Source organism: Dermacentor variabilis, unplaced genomic scaffold, assembly GCF_050947875.1.
Source record: "Dermacentor variabilis isolate Ectoservices unplaced genomic scaffold, ASM5094787v1 scaffold_21, whole genome shotgun sequence".
NCBI lineage: Eukaryota > Metazoa > Arthropoda > Arachnida > Ixodida > Ixodidae > Dermacentor > Dermacentor variabilis.
Genome location: NW_027460379.1, coordinates 1211307 through 1235398, shown reverse-complemented (window position 1 = coordinate 1235398; position 24092 = coordinate 1211307). Strand labels below are relative to the sequence as shown.

Below are 24092 nucleotides of genomic sequence, written 5' to 3'. Positions count from 1 at the left end.
TGACGAGTGGCCTGTCGCATCGAAAAATCCGTAGAATACCAAGTACTGCGTAACTTGAAGTGTAGACACAATACTAGCACCAGTGTGACTTTCGCTGGCGAAGACAGGTTGTCGAAAAAACAGTTTTGTATTCTGAAGATTTACTAGCGCCTTAGGTATCTTACCGCGAATAATAAAAACGCTACCACGCTGTATGGCAGTGTCAGACGATGTGGCAGCACAGATATTTTCGTAGCGGTAAGGCGGCTGCATGCACGACCGGACAGAAACAACGCTTTAAAAGCGCTGAAACAGAACAAATTTAATGTGCATTTGGCGTCAAGTCGGAAACACATTAGCTCACAGTATAAGCCGATGTATAATGTTATTATTTTTTATGTAATCTTTATTTTCACGGTTGTAAATATTTAAAAGCATGAATTTTGCTGCAACCTTTATATAGTAAATCCTACTAGGCGCACAAAACTTGGCTGTGTTATGTAGAGAATTTGTGCTATTCCTACTGGATTTTCTATTTTGAGTCCGGTGTTTTATGAAAAAGAGGGTCTTTTTATTTGTAGTCTTATGTTAGTGCAGATATTTGGCAAGCAGAAATGAGTTGATTGCAAAGTTGTATCTCCCGGTAAGCTGCATATGAACCCAAGTTTATCCTGTCTTGGCTATTGCAATGTGCATATAACAATTTTAAGTATATACAGCCGTAGTTGGCTTAGTCGCTGTAGCATATTTTGTAAAAGTAGAAGGCTATGATTATTTTACTGTTTTCATGCAGAAATACCTTTATTTCTTATACCAAGAAACGCTCACAGCATTGAATGAAGTGAGGTGTGGTGTATTTTTCTTCTAATTTAATAAAGGAAATTTCGTCTGCGGTGTATCAGAGATTAGTTTACTTTCTTTTACTAAACAATGCGTTATCTCCTCTGCTACTGCTGTTGTTCTGTGTATTTTTGTAATTTTGAAATGTACTTTATTTTAGGTATTCAAGAAATGGCAACATCCAGAAGACGCCATCTTATCCAGCACATTATGGGTGAGACAGATCGTAGCAGGCACTTTTGCATATCTCATTAGCATATGATGCTATTTGTTGTAATTTTTGTGTCCACTTTCCTGGCCTTTATTCATTTCAGCATTATTGTTCAAAGGGTAACACTTTTACATCGAGATAGAGTAATCGTCCAAAAGAGAGACATGGCTGTAAGAGACGACACACATAAGCCTCCTTTGTCCGTATCTCTATGTTGCGCAGTTACTCTGTCATTATCTACCAACAAGCACAAATTCTTCATCAGCTACATTTACTAATTCTCCGTTATTGCAATTTAATTGATACAACATTGAAAGTACAGAGGTACACAGGAAGACAGAGACTTGAAATGATGAAGAGCCATAGAACAAGGAGCATCGCTGGAGCCCATGTTTCGACAAAGAGAAGGAGATAAGTTTTCTTGCCAAACATTGGCTCCAGTAAAATTTCTTGTTCTATCACTATTTACGATTAAAAGACAGCATTATTGCTCTTGCTGAAGTAATATGCATTATGGAATAAAAATTAGCAGGATTAAATGTCAGGAATGTGAAATTTCTTGTGTATTTTAATGCTACAGCGAAAGCCAGAAAAACAAGATGTAGAGAACCTCACTGTTATTTGTCACTACCCAGTTTGGCCAGCTTCATTCAGAGCTTGCACTTTGTTGCATTAACGACCACTGGAATTCATTAATTGAATTGCTTCGTGATTTACTTATATTTAGAGATATTAAACTTGTTTTAATGCAGCTTAACATAGTGCGTGTAAAAAATATACAATGACATTGTAAGAGGCTTGCAGTTGACTAGCAGATCACTTGATGGTATGAGCTAAGGTTTCCATTGAGCTTCCATGCACAAGTCGGATGCACATTCTTTTTTTTCATTGCTTGGATTTTCATAAACAGAAGTACCATTTCTTCTTTGTTGATGTTCTAGTTGTGTTGTAGAACCTAACTCTATACATTTATTTGTATTGGTATCCATGTCACACAGACAGCTGAATTTTTCTTGTAAATTGTGACATGGTAGGTCTAAGAGCATTTGTGCAAATTTGCTGCAGATACACTCTGGTGGCTCCCGCCCCTGAATCCTACCTCCACCGTGTCCTGACTACGTTCACTAGGGAGTTCGAAGCCTTTGGCGGCTCCTGCCACCATTGTGTCCTGACTACGTCCACTAAGGAGTTGGCAGCCTTCGTGATGATGCCAAGCAGGCTGGAAGCCGACAGAAAGATTAAGGTAAATACATGTAATTAAGTGGCAACTTTTTGAGTGAAGTGGGCTTGTAGCCACTCAACAATGAACGAATTAACTTCGAAGCAGTTCAGACTCCCTGCTATCGGTGAAGGAATGCTCAAGTCCATGCATTTTGCCTTAGCCGCCAAGAGGCTATGTGGATTAAACGAAACGCGATGCAAATTTTGAAACTAGTAGTAGACCACTTGCACAATTTTTTTTCTTGCTTAACACAAAACTGCTTTGATAAAGCTTTCGCAATTTAAAAACAATACAGTGTACTTTCATACACGGTATTGGGCATAAATTTACTCGGATTGCCTCAATAGTAAGTATGGGGATAAACGTACACCAAAACTGACTTTTTTTGCTAGTTCGTCCTCATCTCTGTGCACTACTGCATAATTTATCTTCCTGAAACCAGTTTTTCCATGCAGCACAAATACTAAATACGTGGATTACATAAATTTGCAGCTTTTGCTGTAAACCAGTTATATAAAAACAAAGTTAATAGGCCATTTTGTCCACTTTTAATGACCCATTATAAACTGAGCAGTGGCTAATAAGCAGTTCAATTTTTGGTGTAAGGCCTCTCTTTATTGTCCTGAAAAATTTGGCCCCCTTTATGAAGGAACCAATTTTTGGATATGCCTTCTATGATGCATAGTTTGGTGCATTACACAAGTATTTCCTGAAATTAACATTTGTCCTATATTGAAGGGCCTCCAGTTTTTCAAAAAGAAATTTCAAGTGGTCGTGTGCCAGGTCGGGACAGCTCGCATGGAATAGCCTACTTACACAAATAGGGAGGCCCATACAAGCCGTGGTTGCCCAGTGGCTATAGTGTTGGGCTGCTGAGCACGAGGTCACAGGATCGAACCCCGGCCACGGCGGCCGCATTTCGAGGGAGGTGAAATGCGAAACTGCCACCGGAATCAACCGACCATCTGTCCCATCTACCAGCGATCACAGCAGTCATCGTCGGCTTGGTTTGAGGCGAGGTTACTGCTACTGCGCAGTGCTAAACGGTTCCTCGACCCTGCATATATAAAGGGACCATCCGCTTGTGAAATTTTCAGTTTGGCAGCAGTGCGCATCGACTTCACATCGTCTTACACACTACGTTCTTTACGCAGCCTGTTTCAAGCCCGTCTACAACGAAACTGCCGCCGGAATCAAGCGAGGATCTGTCCCATCTACCAGCGATCACATCAGTCATCGTCGGCTTGGTCCTGCTTCAAGCCTGTCTACAACGAAACTGCCACCGGAATCAACCGACCATCTGTCCCATCTACCAGCGATCACACCAGTCATCGTCGGCTTGGTGTGAGGCGAGGTTACTGCTACTGCGCAGTGCTAAACGGTTCCTCGACCCTGCATATATAAAGGGACCATCCGCTTGTAAAATTTTCAGTTTGGCAGCAGTGCGCATCGACTTCACATCGTCTTACACACTACGTTCTTTACGCAGATGAGCTTTGTTTTACTTGCCTTATACGATAAGGGCGCTGTCCCTTGCACTGCTGCCAAACAATAGTGCTTGTGTTTGCTGTTATGTCGAAGGATATTAACAAAGCGCTCGAGGATTTTAAAAGAGAAATTCGTGCTGAACTCCGAGGTTTCAAACAGAGTGTTGATCACTGTAGTGAAACTTGTGATAATGTCAACTTGCTCTCGCAAGAAATCAAGGCCTTGCGCGAGGAACTGGCAACGACGAGGAAAACTAATGAGCAACTCATTGCAGAAAATAGGCAGTTGCAAACGAAAGTAGAAGAGTTAGAACAATATACCCGTGCTAACAACATTGAAATTAAGGGCACACCTGATGAGGGAGAGCCACTTGACATTGTGAAAAAGGTATGTGCTGCTATTCAGGAGTCGGTTACCGAAAGTGACATTGATACGTGCCACAGGGTGGGTACAAGTAAGCAAGGAAGTAGAACTATTGTTGTACGTTTTGTGCGCCGTGACAAACAAAATGCTGTTCTCATGAAAGCCAGGAAACAACGGCCCTCGGCTAAAACAATCGGTTTTAAGACTTCAGCCCCAATCTTTGTAAACGAGAACTTAACGCAGCAGGGCAGACAATTACTTTGTGCTGCGGTGGCAAAGAAACGAGAAGTTGGGTGGAAATTCGTGTGGACGCAGGGATGAAAAATCTTTGCAAGGAAATCGCAAGCATCAGAGAAACTTAGAATCTGCTGTCGGGAAGATGTTGACAAGATGCGTCTGTAGTTAATTTCATAACATTTTGGGTTTTGAGAGCTGCCTCAAGATGGCTAAGAAGGCAGGTTGCCAATATTAGGACCACTATAGTCTCTGTCATACTTTGAAAGGGTTGTCAAAGCAGTTCGCTGCATTTCATCTAAATGTTCGAAGTATTAAAAATAAAACAGATAGCCTCAGTTTATTCTTTGAGCGTCTTGACATTAAATTTGATGTTTTGTTGTTCACTGAATCCTGGTAAACTCCGAATGACAGACCACCACACTTTGCAGGATATGTTTATAATGGCATTGTCCGTCTTTCTAACTAAGGCGGTGGGATTTGTCTGTATGTTAAAGATTCCCTCACCCATGATGTTATTGACGAAATGACCTGTATGACGCCTAGTATTGAATGTGTCACAGTGCGTGTACAAAATGTTATTATTGCAGCTGTTTATCGACCTCCCACAGGGAATAAATCTGAATTTTTTAGTTTTATAGAAACGTTATCGCGAAAAATTCATTTGATGCGTAGTCCGTTTTTAATCATGGGCGATGTCAACATTGACATGCTGAGTGGGGATGCATCTTGTAAACAGTTGGAAACTATTCTTGATTCATTTGCTTGCTCAAATGTCATTACGCAACCTACTCGTCTTACTGACCACAGTGCCAGCTTACTTGACATCAGTATCACAAACACCCACAAACAAAATTGCACTAGTGGTATATTATCACTCGACATTAGTGATCATCTTCCTGTCTTTGCATTTTTGCCACTTGCCAGCGACAGGCTCGACGCTCATGAAAAGTCGAACTATCGTAAAATAAATTCATATCTGCTACGTCAATTTTATTATGCGCTGGAAGATACAAACTGGAACCTGGTTTACGCAGAAAGTGACCCTGACAAGTCATACCGCCTCTTCTTTCACACGCTTAAGGCTATCTATGATAGATGCTTCCCGCTTGTTCAATGCTCCCCGAGGCAAAAAAGAATTCGTAAACCCTGGATTAGTCAATGCTTGTAGAAAAAGATCAAAACCAAAAATAAGATGCGTCACGCCTTTGTACAGACACGTGACGCTGCTCTGCTCAACGAATACAAAAAGTGCCGAAATACATTAAATGCCGATTTGAAAAAAAGCTAAGACTTGCTATTATCAAAGCCTTTTCGCTAGGATATTTAATGATCCTAGAAGGCTTTGGAACGAGGTCAACAATCTGTCACAAAATTCGAAACTGAAGCGTCCCATAAACATTGCAGCTTTTGCTCATGGTAAAACGGATGTTGAAGCACTCACAGATATGAATGAATACTTCACTAACGTCGGTAATTTTCAGATTCCCAGCAAAACGGACCTTAGTACCGAAACTTGTCTTGATTCCAGAAACGCGCCAGCTTGATACACTCAATATCTTTGTTTCCGACAAGTCCACAAGAAGTGGAATATTTATTGGGTAAAATAAAGAACAGCGTCTCGCCAGGAATTGATGACCTGTGTGTTGTACCAATTAAATATGTTGCGTCTGTTGCATCTCTACCGCTAACGCATATAATTAATCGAATGCTGGAAACTAGAATCTTCCCCTCCGATCTTAAGCTTGCCCGCATATGCCCAATACACAAGTGTGGGGCGCTTAGTGACATATGTAATTACAGGCCAATCTCGGTGCTGCCCGTACTATCCAAAGTCTTTGAAAATGTTATTAACGCGCGCCTCGTGAATTTTATGACTAAGCACCACGTAATAAATGACGCACAGTACGGTTTTCAGAAAAATAAAACAACAGAGCTAGCGTTATTACGTGTTAAAGATAAAATAATGGATGACATTGAAAATAAGCTTTATACCGTTGGTCTCTTCATTGATCTTATGAAAGCATTTGATTGTGTTAACCATGAGATTTTATTAGTTAAACTTCATGATTACGGCATTCGTGGCGTTGCCTTAGATCTTTCAAAAAATTATCTTTCCCACAGAAAACAGCGTATAAAAATCGGTAATATTATTTCCCTAACTACTACAGTAAAGCAAGGAGTACCTCAAGGGTCGATTCTAGGGCCCTTGTTATTTATACTTTACATAAACGATATATTTGATATACCTAACTCCCCAAAGTTAGTAATTTACGCTGATGACACCAATATATTTTTTTCTGCGCGTACACTTGATGACCTTCAGAACACGATTAACGACTACCTAATGCAGCTTGATAGCTGGCTTCATGCAAATAAATTAGCTTTGAACCTAAAAAAAACTAACTACGTCTTGTTCAAACCCACCAACAAAACATGTGACAGTGAACTCACGCTGACATTCCAGGACACCGTCATAGCACGCGTTAAATGTCAGAAATTTCTAGGTGTGTGGTTTGAAGAAGGTATGTCATGGAATACACACCTAAACAAACTAACCTCAGAACTAAGCAGAACAGTTGGTTTATTATTCAAATTATCAGATCTCATTCCTCTGCAGCTAAAGAAAGCCATATATTATGCCCACTTCTACTCCCGTTTATCCTACTGCACACTAGTTTGGGGCACTACAACGACTACAAATTATAACAAACTGGAGGTATTGCAGAAGAAAGTGCTGAGGATTCTTGAGAACTATCATGGTGAACCTAAAGATCTACCAACTAATCCTTTATTTATTAAACACAATTTGCTCAAAGCGAGTAAAATATATGACTACAAACTCCTGCTGCATATACATAAACATAACCTGTTACATTCAGCACACACAACGTCAGCTCGTTATGCACTGCGTAACGAACGGATAGCAACATCACGAACACGTACAAATTTTGGAAGGGCTGTGCTCGCTTATCAAATACCTACATTAATAAAGCGTGTGAATTCCCAAATAAATTTCAGCATGAAACTCTACAAATTCAAGTCTCAAATAAGACGTTTTTTGTTGTATGAGTGAAGAACCCTTTAACACAAGTGCATATTTATTTTTTCATGTTTTTATGTTTTCATTGTATGTTCGTAGTAGACATCTCTGTATTTGATTTTTTTTCTTGATTGTATATTATTTTCACTATTTGAAAATACCCTGTGATGTAAAGTCTTTCAAACTGTTCTTTTGTAAATATATCACTTTGCCTGCTGTCTGTATGGTCCCCAGGCGCCCTCAAGTTGTCTATGACAACTTTTTGCCTGGAGGACCCCCAACATTTTGTTAGAAATAATTTGAACTGAACTGAACTGATCTGAACTGAAAACACCCGTATACTTAGATTAAGGTGCACATTAAAGAACCTCAGGTGGTCGAACTTTCCGGTGTCCTCCACTATGGCGTGCGTCATAATCAGAAATTGGTTTTGGCACGTAAAACCCTATCATTTGAATTTCTTGAGGGAGGGCCAAGTACACTTGACTTTATGTTAAGATACTATTATTGATCTACAAAAGACAAAATGAAACATTCCATCCTATAAGGAGCTCTTCTCATTCATTTACACTTTTGCACATTTGTATACCTCAAGTCTGGTGACTTGTGTCTGTTTTCATTATCTGCTATGTGCCGATGGCAAACTTCAGGTTTGCCCTATGGTGAAGAATATTTTGGTGCTTATAGATATGGATCTGTGTTTTTCAGGTTGCCTCGAAATTTTACCCAAGCCGTGCCACACACTTGGGCCAGGCCTCTTGCAAACGACGTTTATCCAGGCTCAACGCATGAGTGTCGAGTGAGTCCGGAGATCAAGGCAACCTGCTGTGCAACCAGCGTGCAACCTTTGGTGACCCTTCTACATGTTCCACCTATTTCACAGCTGCACCTCAGCTAGCACCTATCCAAACCGCATCAGCAGCTGTGGTCACTCATCGAACCATGGATGAATGTTGGGGTGGAGTGATTTGAAGAGACATTCTATTTGTCTCTTCAAATTCTTAGCAAATACTTGTGTTATTATAATTAATGTGTGTCTTTAGTGCCTAGTTTTTAATGGTTCCTTTCTATTAGAATTCTCGCCATCGATTCCTGCTATTATAATGTATGTCTGTCTTTATGCCCAGTTTTTCATAGTTCTTTTGTACTTGTGTATGCAATTGATTGGTTCATACTTCTTGTTATACAGAAGGCTAAAATGCAAACTTACGTCATTTTTTTTCTTCCTTTTGATAATCTACAGCACTGCAAAGTGTTCAAGAAATGTAGCCTAACGTCGGCTCTGGTGCAGGAAAATTTAAGAGCAATATAGAGTACTTATTTCGAACACCCATTATTTTTGGAAAAGCCAAGAATATAGGAGTACAAAAAAGAAAATATTAAACTAGAGAAACATGAGTTCCCCTCATAAGTCTGATAATAATGTGACTTCCTTTCACTGCAAAGATACCAGTAATATACTCGCATACAAGGTTTGAAACAAGAAAGCTATGATGCCCTTGGCATTTCTCAGTGCCTATTTGTCACACTGACGAATGTCAAAGGCATCGTAGGTTTCATGCACACATTGGTTGTGTTACACTTTTGAGTATTGCATTTCTCAAACACAAAGGTTTACAGCAGTGCTTTAAATAGCAAATGCATTTCCTAATTTATTAGTGCAAGAGTAACAGTACAGATCATGTAAAAATTATTTTACAGACTATATGTCCATGGATGCACGCTTCTGATGACATAGCAGTGACGTGGTCGTGGGATGAATGACTTTATTTCAGATTTAAATATTGGCTTCCAGGTCTGGGTTAGTCTCCTACACTGAATAGTCTAGGTCAGAGCCCATTTACTAGAGAAAGTGAATTAAACTAGGAATTATAAACATCAAAAGATCTTGTTTAGGAAACTAATGTGACAATCAGTAAGGTTCTTTGGGCATTCATTTCCAAAATTGTAGGATATATTTTATGACTGGTTTTATTATTGTGAGAACAAATATTTGTTTATTGTCACACTAGAGTTGGCTGCCCCCATTTGTATACAACCCCTTTACAGGCTAAAATTCAGTGTGTTACCCTATTAACCCGCATAATGATCGCACTTTATTGTAAAAAAATTTTACTCACATTGAGGGGTGTGATCATTACGCTGGTTAAATTTCCCCCAAAAAGAAAAAATATATCCTCTGGCATTTGCTACGGGATGACAACAGGTCAACAAAGAGGTGGCTGCCGCTGTATGTAGTGCGGGACACAAAAAAAAAATGGTGGCTGGCAGAGCACGCGATTTTTTTTCTTCTCGTGAGTACATTACGTGCATTCAAACAGTTTCTTCCGTATCAGCAATGAATAATATCGGCAAGTTTGCGGCAATAACATAGCCATGTCCACTTTGAGGGGACAGAAACAGATGGGCGCGCTTAGCTGCCAGTGGCGGGCATGCTGTGGAAACTGCGGCATTTGTCTTCACCACTATCCTAATATGGCACGTTTCCGCTAAGGGTGGGGGCATATCTTAGCTGCGTTACAAACGTCGGCGAATCAATAGGGTACACTTCTGACGTATCAGTGTAAACGTGGCTGCTATCATTGCCGCTCGCGATTTGTTGCGTGCCCACAAGTGCAGACGAGAAGAAACGAAAGACTCCGTTTTTGTTGTTTTTGTTGACCGCAACCATTATAAAGCCTACGCATAATAAAGGCAAGTTTGGTTGTAGTGTTTTTTTTTGTCATAGAAGTGCGGAAAGTGATGAAAGGAATGAAATGGGGCATCTGCTTAAGAATGTTTGGTGCGTGCAGACTGCTTGGTTTGTCTTCAAGAGTTGTTCGCATAGCAGTCGACAGATGGTAAGCGCGGTCATTATTAGCTAGACTTGGCACATGACATATCGCTGCGGCAAGTTTGGGGTGCAATCATTACCCGGGAAATAAAAAAATCGAATTTCGATGTCAAAATTTAGGGGTGCGATCATTACGCGAGTGGGATCATTATGCGAGTAAATACGGTATTAGGCTGTTTTTGTTTTTGCGCACTCAATGTTAAGGGATGCAAATGGTCACATACAACAGAATTCAAAAATGACTAATGAATGCAAGCAGGGCATGGGGCTTTTTAGGCAGATGCGCGCGTGTGCTATTTATAAAGCTCCCCATGGTATGCCTGAAAGCATTTTCTAACACTTTGGTAGAAAACACTGACACCCACTTATTAAGGGGAAATACTCCTCAAAACAACTTTTTTTATATATTTGTGCTAGAGATTTGAATATACTGTCATTCATAAAGTGTTTTATTAGATTTGAATTGTCATTGATTTTTGTGTAGCTGATGTTTTTTAGTTATGGTCCTACAGAGTGGCAAAATATTTTTGTGGGCACTTTCCTGTGTATAAAATTTTCAGAAATAGCGTCATGCTGTATCTTATTTAGCTAGTTGTATACTGCAAAGTGGTGATACCTATCCAAACGGCTTGTACAATTACTGGAACTATGCAAAAAAATATTAGGCCACATTAAATAATTTTACAGATTGCAATTTCAATTAGATATCAGCATTCTGCATATCTTGGAGAGCATGTATGCCAAATTTCGTTAGTATAGGACAATTATAAGTGCATAAGGTTATTGTCATGCTATTGTGAGAAAAAGTTTTTGAAGTATATTCAATAATTTTTTTTCACAATAGCATGAGAAGTATGCAAGATTCGTAGGCAGGCCTGTCTGCCTGCCTACTAATCTTGCATACTTCTAGTAACTTTACATGTTGTTTGAATAGATATTGGCACTTTGCAGTCTACAGGGAGCTGAGTTAGCTGCAGCACACTACTTTTTGTGAAAATTTAATACACAAGAAAGTGCCTGCAAATATCACTATGTATTTTGCCGTTGTGTAGGACACAACTCAAGAAGCAGCTAAACAAAAACTAATGGAATATATGAAATCTGCATGAATAGCTCTACAATTGGCTCTCTTTTCAAACCTCTAGTACAAATAATAAAAATATTTCGAGTACTATTCAATCAGCAAAATGTTCCCCTTGCTGCAGTGACCTACAACATAGCGACGAAAAGTTTAAGGCAAGTCGTCTTGTCGAAGCGACTCTGGGCTGTCTTCCCAATGGCCTCTGTTAAAGACTGAATTTTCCTGCATTTGCTAGGAGTGCAATACTAAAATGTTTGTGAATGTGAAATTGGTATTGGCACACTTAACAAAAAAGAAGGCAGTTCTGTGAAATTTAGACTTGATTATAACTGTTCGACATTTCCATTTCGACTGCATATATTTATTTGAGTTTTTGTACTGAGTGTTTCAGCGGTGACTGCCGCTAATTATTGAACATAACTGCTTCATGACAGTGCGACAATTTTCACTAACAGAAATTTATAGCAGTGGCAGGCATTAGAATTACAGTACTCAATGATGTCTACCTTGTAAGAACTCAGACTAGCACCAGTTCTGAGGTACACATACCCAAAAAGTAATGATCTAATAGATTTCCCTTTCACACAGAATTGTCCCACAAGGCTTACAGAACTCATTCTTCGTCATCTTGTACAAGCAGATTAGGCTCCAGATGTAATTTATGCTCAGTAAATACATACATCAGTCATGCGAGGTGTCTCACTTTAGGTTGCAAGTTCGAACTTCTTGTAATTTTGCTTGTTTTTATTTTCTTTCCTTTGTGAGCATGAGTGACTTGTTGGCCTTGGCACATATTGTCAAAACTGTTTCTTCATCACTGGGAATCACAAAAGTTCATTTACAGATGAAATTGCCAGTTACTGGTAGGCTTAGAGCTTAATTCTCTTATCTTCCTATGTTTATCTACAAAGTAGTTTTATCGTTCATTGAAACATATCCATGCAATGCAGAGTGGGCACCCAAATTATAAATATCTGTTCTTGCTTTCTACCCTGCTCTGGTGTTTGCAAAACCTAGCATTGGTGCAATGGCCTATCTGCACCTGCAGAAAAGTAGTGAAGTGGCTGAAGTTAAAGGTCAACAACATAATTAAGATACAAAGTAAAAATATAAGTTCGCAATCGTCCCCCATAACCAGAGTTTTGCTTAGAATTAAAAAAAATGGACATTCTGCTGTTGTGTGAGAGTTGCTTTGGGCACGAAGGGGACTACGTAGCACCTGTGCTAGTGTACACAAAGCAAAAAAAAAATCACTCCAGATTGGAGCGGCAGTGGAAAGTTAAGCACAGATGTTTTATTTCACGCGCCATTAATGCGGCTTATCATCTGCTCCTGTTGTATGGGAACGCATACATTGGGAAGACAATCCTTTGCGCCATTGTTACCTTAGCGGGACACCAGAGATAGGTAGAAATCGAAAACAGGTATTCACACTTGGTTGCCTACAGTGTATTATCTGGATGTGTTTCACTCTACAAAAGACTACTGTGATAGATAATAATAATGACAAAGACAAAAGAATTAAAAGAGGTATGTGTCAGTCATCCGTCCGTGACCTCCAGTGTTTATAGAACACTTCTTTCTGTATATGTGCCAAGCCGTAGGGAGGCTTTACGTAACTCAGTCATGCTGGCTAAGTTAAAGATTGGAATAAGGGAAATCACAAGAATATTGTATGAATGATTTCTGAATGTGGCACCTAATGTAACTTATTCATGTATGGGCTGAGGATAGATTACAGCCAGTGCATAATGTGCTCTTACAGGATGACTTGTGATGAGTAAAAGAAGCCTTCCTCACATCTTCCTCTTTGTTTCTTTTGGATCTTTGTGCACTATGTGTATTGTTACAGCTGCGTGCATGTAGCTGGGTATAGTTTATGTGTTCTGCTTCCTCCCTTGTCCTCATCATTCATGCGCTATCTTTGCCGTAACAAAATACAGCTACCTGTGCTACTTATTTTGTCAACGTGTTTGCATTATGGAAAGTTTTGTATTAGCGGTTATTTCTACCTGTGAAATTGTCTGTGTCAGCTATTATACTTAGTCTTGCAAAAGTATGTTTCTCAACATAAATAAATGATCAGTATAAGTGTTGCTCTATTTATTTTTGTAATTTTGTCAGTTATGAAGTTTTTATACACTGTTGCATGTTGTATGACAGAATAAAATTGATGCACAGCTTTTTAATGTGGTGTTTTTCAGATCAATTTTCATCTGACGATTGGATTATCAATTGCCAACCAGTTGTTTTCAACAAGCATAGTATAATGCATAGATAATGTAATCTAACTTGGAATGTTGTTTTTATTGCACTTCATTATATGCGTCTCCTTTGCACATAAGTGCAGCCGTTCTTATTTGTTATGTGTAGCTTACTTGCTTAGAATCTTAAGTCGTAAGTTTAGAACAGGGAAATACGTTGATCTTAAAAATCTTTTGACTTATTATAAGAGACTTGTGCGGTGGTGAATTAAACTTCTACACGAGTTACATAATATTTCGGGGTCTCATTATGGTTCAGAGTGGCATTGCAGTGTCATGCATATGCAGCTGCAGGCTACATATTGGATATTTATTTAAGACTATTTTGCTTGGTTGGCTATTGATTCCACTTTAATAGTAATGAGAACTGTCTTGCTTTCATAGTGATTCTGTGCTGACTGATACATTTGAATTTTCCAGAAGACAATAACAATGATTGATGAAATATTAACTTTTTCTTGCTAACCTGCCATGTGCTTTTTGGCACGTTTACTGTGGATTCTTTGTTATCCTATGTTGTCTTTTCACAGTAGACTTCTTGAGAACTAGCCGTAGTCGTGTCTACTTACAGCAGGAGTTGACACATCTTGAAAAGCGGCTCGACACTGCCATCCAAGAGTGAAATAACTTACATGGATTAGTTACTTTACTTTATTTGCAAGAGAGCGGCACCACGCACTAAGGGTAACTGACACCCACTGCTGGAGTCATCAGATTCATCTAGAATAGTTACTTGAATCATTCTTGCAGTGTTCATGTGACACTTTATCTTGAGTCGTCTGACTCATCTAGAATTGTTAACGGACTCCCTCAGCACTAGTCTTGTAACCCATTTGAGAGGGTATAGGCGACTACTGCAACAGAGTATGCGTGACTGTTGTGTGCGGAGTCACGCAAACACCTTGTATTGAGCACAGATAGTGTCGGGACTCTCTGCCGAAAGAGAGTTCGGGTGTCTCCCACAAAGTGGGTCATATACGTGACGAGTCTAGACTCTTCGAAAAGAGTAAGGGATACTCTTTTTGTTTCTTAGTGTGCACCGCATATTTATTTACCCGACTATTGTTATCTCTGAGCCCTAGGGCCTCAGGAAGCGTGACAGTGGCAGCATCAACATCGGGATTGATACCATCACACTTTAGTATGAGGTGTTCCATTGTTTCTACATATTTACCACACACAGTACATGTGTCTTCTTCATTAAATTTCTTTTTATAGCTCCACGTTCTGAGACATCCTAGCCTAGCTTCAAAGAGTAGGGCACTGGCTCTTGAGTTATCATAAAACGCTTCCTTCCTGATCTGCTGTTTCCAGTATCGATATGGTTCAATACTATGCTTCTTTTCCATTGAATTTATCCAATTTTTACCTTCCGCGTTTTTAGCATATCGTTTAATGCTCTGTCTTTCTCCGTCCTCGTGTCTGGCCTACTTACTGGTTAGCTTTCTAGTTCTTTTCCGCTATTGTGAGTCAACGCTCTTTCTGTATAGGTATTTCAATACCTTAGCTGCCCACCTGTTATAGTCCAATTTTTTCAGGCGTTTTTCGTATAGGATTTTACTCTGAGCTTCCCGTGCTTCGAACGATGCCCAGCCCATATCCCCCTGTACTGCTTCGTTTGTGGTTTTCCCGTGGGCACCCAGTGCTAATCTTCCAACAGCTCTCTGATTTACTTCTAGTCTCGACTGAATTTCTGCCCTTAAGCACAGAACCGCATTCCCGAAAGTAAGCCCCGGCACCATTACTCCTTCCAAATACCTCTGACTACCTCATACCTGTTGTAGCCCCACAATGCCCTATGTTTCATTATCCCGGCATCTCTTCGCCCTTTTGCTATGAGAGACTGTTCGTGCTTTTCCGTGTACATCTGCCCTTTGTTTATCCATACTCCGAGATATTTGTATGCGGCAACTCGGGGCATTTCATGGCCTTGTATCGTAACCTCCTGATCAGTTGTATTGTTGAAAAATTCTATCGTCTGTCCTCCTACTTTAGCGGCCCGCTGATGCTTTTTATGTACCATATATTTGTACATGCAATAACAAGTTCTTATAGTAAAACAAAATATGTTTTTGTGTAATAATAATGCTAAAACAGCTTTTTACGTGCTGTTTAAGTAGAAAATGAATCATTGTGACAGACGGAACGGTGTTTGCCTGGCACACCGAGAACGATGCCAATCCTAAGTCACAATATACCGGCATTCCGTAGAGTTAGGCCATTCCCATGCATACCACAGCGCAGTAGCACCATATTTCCCTCTAGGTAATACTGGCGGCGAGCTCGACAACTGGAAAAGCTAGCGCCACCGTCGGCGTGACGTGGCGTGAGGGATCACGTGAACACAGCGGCCGCGTCGGCTGCTTCGGAAGCGAGTTGAAAACGAAAGTTTAAAGTCCCAACTGCACCGTGGTTCTGATTAAGTGGTGAGGCTTTACCGCCTTGGGTGTCTGCTTGACAACATTTTAAAGTACTATAATAGGTAATGGCTGCCTTTGGAAGAGTGCAGCATGGTAGGCTAACGCTCGGTGACGCAGTGCCGGACGCACGCAACGGAGCCCGCTGTCAGCACACGTAGGCACAGGGCAAGGAGCTGCGTGAAGCTTGGCTGGCGAAACTTAGAACCGGCAGACAGCCATCCGCTACAACTCGGGTGTGCAGCATCTACAGACGCGAGCAAGATTTCTGCTACGGCGCCGGTACTGCACGATGTTCAGTGAGTAGAAGAAAACGCGCATGGAGACGCTCGCCCGCGCGCGCTGCCCGGCTGATGTCATGACGATTTGGTCTATGAACATTTTGATGGCAGATAATGGCAAGTTCACTGGAAGGGAGAGGGAGCGGTAAGACGCACATTTAAAAAAGTGGCACGGCATAGACAAGAACGGCGCCGCGAGCGGCGCTGCTGGATGAATGGATGTTATGAGCGTACCCTTTGGAACGGGGCGGTGGGTTGCGCCACCAAGCTCTTGCTATTATACTGCCTAATGTCCTACCTTGGTTAAAAAAGAAGAAAAAACACTCTGAACTCCAACAAACAAATTTTCTGATCCCCTATTGCAAACTGTGCTTTTGTACGTCTCCGTTTTTTTGTCGTTTCCCTACTTTTCTTCCACCAATCGTACAATCGCCTCTTGCTAATCGCTATTGCGGACATGTTTACTTTCCCACTGCTCTCGCTGAACCGAAGGTCTTCAAGGAGGCCAGTAGTGCCTAAATCGACCACTGGGCAGATGTCTTCACATTCTAAGAAAACATGCTCCATAGTTTCCCCAGTTTTACAGCAGCAAGCATATCCTTCTTCCTTCTTATATCTCGCTTTATAGGTGCGTGTTCTAAGGCGTCCCGATCTCACTTCGAAAAGTGATGAGCTTCCTTTTGAGTTATCATAAATTGTTTCTTTCCTGATTTCTTTTTTTCCTCTGAAGTAGTTACTCATGGCACGTTTCTTTTCCATTGCCGCCACCCATGAGATTATTTCGGCCTCTCTGACTTTCCGCTTCATGTTTTTTGTTGGTGTGTTGCCCACCCTACTGGTCGCATACTTACTGGTAAGTTTCCTAGTCCTTTTCCTCCACTGTGAGTCAATGTTCCTCCTGTACAGATACCTCAACACTCTCCCAGCCCATTTACTTTCTTCCATTATCCTCAGTCGTTCTTCATACTTAATTTTACAATACAACTTTACAATAAAACACAATACAATAAAATTTGACCATACAATACAATTTTACTCCGCGATGGATGGATGGATGGATGGATGATTGAGGCTCAACCCTTTGAATCGGGCGGCGGCGGCGCGTGCCACCTAGCCTTGAATGGCATTATATGTATGCATACCTATGTATTTACTCCTTTACTTTTGCGTTAATATTATCCACCAATCAGATAGCCTCCGTTTAGTTATTTCTACCTGTTCAAATCCCATTTTACTTTCGCTGTCTTTAAAACCCAAACTTTGAATAGTTCCCCCGTTACATTGAACTGCAGGGTCAAGTTGTGTACAAGCAAGTATCAGGTGTTCAGCCGTTTCTTTCTCCTCTCCACACGCCTCGCAGAACAAATCTATCTCCTGGTATCTGGCTCGGTACGTTTTAGTCTACAGTACACCTGTCCTGGCCTCAAACAACAATAAGCTTCCCCTAGAGTTATCGTAAATATTTTCTTTGGCTATTTCTTGCTTAAACATCCTGCATGTCTTTAATGCTGATTTGGTTTGCATCTGCGTTTTCCCCATACCCCTATCTGTCTCCTTAACCTTTTTCTCGACGGATAATTCCTTACCTGTCCCCCCACTGCTACCCAAGTATTTGCTTCACAATTTTCTAGTTCGCTTCCTCCACCTTGTGTCAACATTCCTCGTATATAAGTAACTGAAAACCTTCCTAGCCCACTGCATTACCCCCATTTTTCTCAATCGCTCCTCAAATGCTACCTTGCTACTAGCCTCTCTGCCCTCGAAAGAAGACCATCACAGATCCCCCTGCACCCCAAGATTTGGTGTCTTGCCATGTGCTCCCAGAGCGAGCCTACCCACACCACGTTGCCTAGTTTCCAACTGTTGCCGGGTCTCTGCTCTCATACATAGAACTGCATTGGCAAAAGTCAGGCCTGGAACCATTACCCCCTTCCATATCCCCCTTACTACCTCGTACCTATTGTAGTTCCACAGTGTCCTACTCTTCATCATCGCTGCACTTCTGTTACATTTGGTCGTTACATATTTTTCGTACTCTGTCATATACTCAATGCCATTATTTATCCACACCCAGGATACTTTTATTTATCGACTATCTCCAGCGTGGCCTCCTGTATCTTATGCTCGCCGCAAATGTTATCATTAAAAATCATGACTGCTGATTTTTCTTTGCTAAATTTCAAGCCTAATCTGGTCTCCTTCTGTACCACATACGTCCATCAATCCCTGCAGATGTTCTGTATTGTCAGCCATTAATACAATATCATCCGTGTACATCAGTCCTGGTAATGACTGTTCAACAATTTTCCTTGTTTGAAAAATGACAGTTTGAAGCCGAGTCCGCTTTGCTGTATTTTGGCCTCTAAACCTTGCAGGTACAGCATAAACATCAGAGGTGACAATGGACACCCCTGCCTAAGACCCGCCGAATCATTACATGCTCCGGAACCTCCTTTTCCCATTGTATAATTACCCGCTTACATTTATAGATATCTTTTAAGAAATTGGTTACTCCATCTTGCACTCCTAAAGTTTCCAGAATGCCCCACAAGCCCTCTTGAAGTACACTGTCATAGGCTCCCTTGATATCCAAAAAAGCCAACCGTAGGGGTCTGTGTTCCTTTTCAACTATTTCAATGCACTGTGTTAGTGAGAACAGATCATCTTCTAGCCTCCTATGCTTCCGGAACCCCCATTTTGTAGCTCTCCAAGCACCCCCTCGTTCTCTACCCATGTCTGCAGTCTGACCTTTGTAATGTGCATAACCACCGTGTAAACCACTGACGTCACTGTTATAGGCCGGTAGTTGTTTATGTAAGCTTTGACCCCCTTTCCCTTATATATCATTCTCATCCTACTTAGCCTCCATTCGTCCGGTACTTTACCATCTTTATTAACAGAATTTGAATACCATCCGGGCCTGCTGATGTGCTAATTGGTACCCTCTTTTCGGCCCTTTCCCACGCTCTTTGTCCAAGCGAAAGCAGTGGATTGTCCGGGCTTTCCCTCTCCGACATACTGCATGTACCATTTCTCTGTTCTGTAAATTTTTCCCTCATCATGGTTCCTATATGCTCCATTGCCTCCTCTCTTTCTAACCGAGTACTTTGAGATGTCACTATATACCTCTGCTCTAGGCTTGTCCTAATACCCAAGGAGTTCAGATGTTGCCAGAATTTGCTAGCTGCCTGTTTGTCTTTTTTATTTCTTGTTTCTGACGGCCATTGGGGCCCTTTTGTCTTGATTTTCTCGTTGATCAAATAGGATTCTTCCCTTCTGCATTTTATGCAATTTACCCATTTCGTCTCTACTTCTGCTTCAGGTTCTCCCTTACTTTTGGAATACCTGTGTTCCCTGGAGGCTTCCTGACGTTTCCTTATGGTCTTCTTAACCTCTTCATCCCACCAGCTCTTGAGTTTTCGTATCCCTTGCCTTGCTTTCTGGACTCGCGCCTTACCTAGCTCACACTCAAATAGTCTCATTAACTTTGGGCAAGTCCAATCAGTTTCCGTACCTTCTGATATTTCCTCTTCAGTTTGTTTGGCCGATATTTCCACTTGGTCTTCTGAGTAAAAAATCCCATCTGGCATTTCCTCACGCGTCGTTCGTGCTTTAGTTTCCCTCTTAAAACTCAATTGATACGTTTGTTGTGGCTGCCTATACTTCTGGAGCCCTGTTGATCTATAATCATGGCTCCTAATCTATCGTACATCCTATGTGACATTAACGCATAACCTACTGTCGAGTGTCGACCCTCTACCACCCATGTTATGATCCCGTCACACTTTTTAGTAGAGTTACATACAGCTAAGTTATGCCTCTTACACATATCCAGCAGCATGTTACCTGTGGAGTCTGTGTACCCATTCATATCTTCAACATGCGCATTCATGTCTCCTAATACAATTGTCTCACATCCTTTTCCTAGGTCATTGATGTCCGCTGCTATACAGTCCAACATATTTTTTTGTTTTCGTCTTCAGCATTTCATCGTGTCCAAAGGTATACAAAGCCTAGAAGTGTTTTCGCCCCTGCTACTTTTCCTTTTAGCCATAAATGCTCCTTGCATTCCTGTTTGACCTTTTCCAATTTGCATTTTTATGAATGAGTGCTCTAATTCCCCCGCCGTTTCTGATATTCTGCACTCTGTTGCAGTATTCCGATGCATAATCAGGGTTACAGGGCTGTTGCTCCATGGCCCTAAGATGTGTCTCTACAAACCCATAAACCATTAAGTTCTCCTGCCTTAGTTTCTCTTCGATTTCCTCCCATTTTAGCCTACTTCTGAAACCTTGCATGTTAATGAACCCTATGTGCGACTTTATATGGCTCTAGTGCTTATTCCTGTGGCCTCTCCTACAGTACCGATGTTTTCTTGTTTGTGGCTCCTGCCTCGAATCGTCCGCGCCTACAATGGTTCTTTCAGGGCTCGGGGTCCCCCTAAATAAGCTGTTGCCTGGCGACCCATCCGGCCCCCTATACATTTGCCAGTGGCACCACTGTAGTGAATGCCTTCCTGCACAAAAGGCTGGGAGCCGGCTCTGTACACGTCCCTGTTGACCTCCATCACGCTGTACCCGAGTCGTCCGCTCAGACTGCTAATGACCTGATTGGCCTCAACCACCTTCCTTTCTACCTGGTAAGTCTGGCCCTGGACCTCTGGGATAGTGCATATGTTCACATGTGCCCTCCCGGAGGCCTCTCTAAGCTTACTCAGCCAATTCTCAATGTGCCTCTCAAGGTCCTGGCTTCTCCCCTTAAGCACGTCATTGAGCCTAGCATGCATAAAGACCAAGCTGTCGCTCTCCGTGCTGTCACCTACCACTTCCCGCGCCTTGGTCACTGCTTCCGCCATGCCCTTCCCCGCTTGCGCCTCCACCTGTACTCGCCCGTCCGCCTTCACTCTCGCCATCACGCCTTGTTCAGCCCTCCCCACGTTACAGTCCCCTATCACCAGGACCCTGCTGCGTGCGAACCGTTCACCTCCAGCCGTTGTCTGCTGCCCTTCTCTTCGCGCCCGCGTGCGCCCCTGCGGCTGCAGCGTCGCCTCACTCGGGGCGTGTGGCACTGCATCGCTATAACTACGCCGATTCACTGGCGGCGAGCTGACGACCGCTTGCTCTGACTCCCTGCCTCCCACTTCGCCTGTAGGGTCTACCCAAGTTTCTGAGTTTTTGCCACCGCTTTGATGTCCTGACCCGACATTCTCCGCTGCCCGCATCTCAAGCGCATCGAGCCGCCTTTCCAGTTTGGCGCTCCTTTCCTTCTCTTCCTCAAGCTCGGCCGCGGTCCTTACTTACTGCGTGGCCTGGGCCACCTCCACCTTGACGAAAATGTCAACTTTCACCTGCAGTGCTACCCGCTTCTCCTGCTCCTCCCTCAGGTCTGCCTTAAGCTCTTCGAACTTAGCCGCCCAACTCCCTTCCAGTTTTGGACGGCTTCCCTGACACCCTCGCACGACCTGCACGTGAAGCTAGACCCCTCCGCGTCTGCTAAATTCTGGAATTTAGTCTCTTCGAGGAAGCACCATCGCAGGTACTCGTCGCACTTCACTTGCTCTCCGTCCCCCGCGGCCTTCACGTCCTTCGGTTTCATCGCTAGGCCTACGTTCCTAGGCCCAACGAGCAAGTTCGCCAAATCACTCGAGCAAAGCCGACATCGACCACTATTCCAAATTAAAATAAAAAAATTTGCACTCCCTACCCCATGTAAGAATCCGAAGAGCTATCTGAAAGAATTAAATAAGCCTATCAAATAGGTCCCGCCTACCACAGGTCTAACGGGGGAGCCGCCAGACCATTATTCATTTATTTATTTACAAATACTGCTATTTCATTTAGAGACATAGCAGAGGTGGGTTACATAACTTATGAACAAGAAATGTCAACCAACACGGTTAGGCAGTTCTTTCTGAAATTGATTAGTCGGCAGTGAACGCAGAGAACCATCTAAGTTATTCCATAATTCAACAGTGTGTGGAAACAAAAGAAAATTTATAGCGATCTATTTTTGGAATGAAGGGATCTATGTTTAATGTGTGAGTACTTCGGGTTACTCGCGCAGTAGGTGTGGTTAGCGAGATAGGCGCTTCAATGTTAGTCGATCCGTGTACGATTTTGTGGTGCAGGATTAGACGGTCACACGTGCGACAAAACGACAATGGGTCCAGTGATAAAGCGTGTGCGTGGGATGACGATGAAAACATGCGGTCGTAACGGCCATAGATAAATGTAACAGCTTTTTTTTTCTGAATGGATTCTAATTTGGAAATATCCCTTATGCGATAAGGCGACCACACTACAGAAGCATACTCTAAATCAAGTCTAATTAGTGATTTATAGGCCGTAAGCTTGCACTCTTTAGTGCGGTGTTTTAAAGTTCGTATTGGGCACCCTAGTTTTCGCATCGGTTTAGAGCAGACTATATTGATGTGATTATGCCAACTAAGGTTAGTTCTGATAGTAAGTCCAAGGTATTTGAACTCGTTAACTTCGTTAATACTGTATCCTTGTGGGCTGTACGTAAATTTTAGGGGCTGTTTCTTATTAGTAAAAGACATTGCCACAGTTTTGCTGAAGTTAATGCTCATCTGCCATGTGTTACTCCAATCTGAAAAGGATGAAAATACGTTATTAAGCAATTCGTGATCACGGAGAGTACGAATGTTGGAATGGATCACGCAATCGCCTGCATAAAGACGTATTTTTACTTGTATGTTTCTGGCTACTTCAATAATGTTGTTACTATATATGATGAATAAGAGTGGCCCGAGAACTGAGTCCTGCGGCACCCCTGACATGACCTGAGCTATAGAAGAGGTTTTGTAATTGAAAGTGATGGATTGGAATCGGAGGTGCCGGTAATCGGATATCCAGTCAATTAGTTTATTACCAGAAAAGATTGCAGCAAGTTTTAGAAGCAATTTTTTGTGGCTTACCGTGTAAAATGCTTTTCAGTAGTCGATAAAGATGGCATCAAGCTGACCGCGGTTATTTAGTGATGTGGCTATGTCGTGCGTGAATTCTAATGATTGCGTTGTTGTAGAGAATGCTGCTCGAAAACCATGCTGCTGTGGGGACAGAAAGTTATTTGCCGATACATATTGAATGATGTGCTTATTGATGATGTGCTCGAGAAGTTTGCAACACGTGGGCAGCAATGATATAGGCCTGTAGTTAGTGATTAGCTGTTTGCTGCCAGATTTGAAGACGGGAATAATGTTAGCTTGTTTCCAAACACGAGGAATTGTTGACATCTCGAGAGATTTGTTAAATATAACTGTCAAGTACCGGGCGTTCCATTCAGAGTATCGCTGTAAAAATTTGTTTGGCACTCCGTCAGCTCCAGAACTTTTTGTGGTATCAATTGTTAGTAATAAGTTGAGACCACCAGTGTAAGTTATAAGGAGAGTAGAAAGCTTTGGGTAAAGTGTTGTTGACGCAAAAAGGGGCAACAGGCCTTCTATAATTTGGCACTCAAATCCGTTTTGTAGCAACTTCTGGTTAAGGAAAATCAGGTCTAGGATCGAGCTTTCGCGGGTAACGTCACTAACAATCCGTGTTAGATCTAACGACAAAACCAAGTCAATAAGCGAGTCACAAATCGGCCTGTCGCGAACATACGAAGCCAATGTGCTCCAGTTAATACAAGGGATATTGAAATCACCAGCAAGGATCAATTTACAGTCGTAAAGCTTGTGTTTTAATATATAATCGCAATAATCTGGAGATATATATTTTGCAGAATCGGGAGGTCGGTATAAAGCGCCAGCAGCCACCACAAGATCACCTATATATAATTTTCACCATACCGACTCGGTGTTAGGAAGACTCGGTA

The 24092-nt window shown here is 41.9% G+C and overlaps 1 protein-coding gene across 1 annotated transcript; it reads right to left on the bottom strand.

Annotated features, from left to right (window-relative positions):
* Positions 1-20664: 20664 nt before the first annotated feature.
* On the bottom strand, positions 20665-21461 carry LOC142568563 (uncharacterized). The gene is made up of 2 exons (XM_075678450.1): positions 21455-21461; positions 20665-21401 (listed from the first exon to the last, which is right to left on the bottom strand). The coding sequence occupies exons 1-2, from the start codon at positions 21459-21461 to the stop codon at positions 20665-20667; spliced, it is 744 nt and encodes a 247-aa protein (XP_075534565.1).
* Between the last annotated feature and the right edge of the window lie 2631 nt (positions 21462-24092).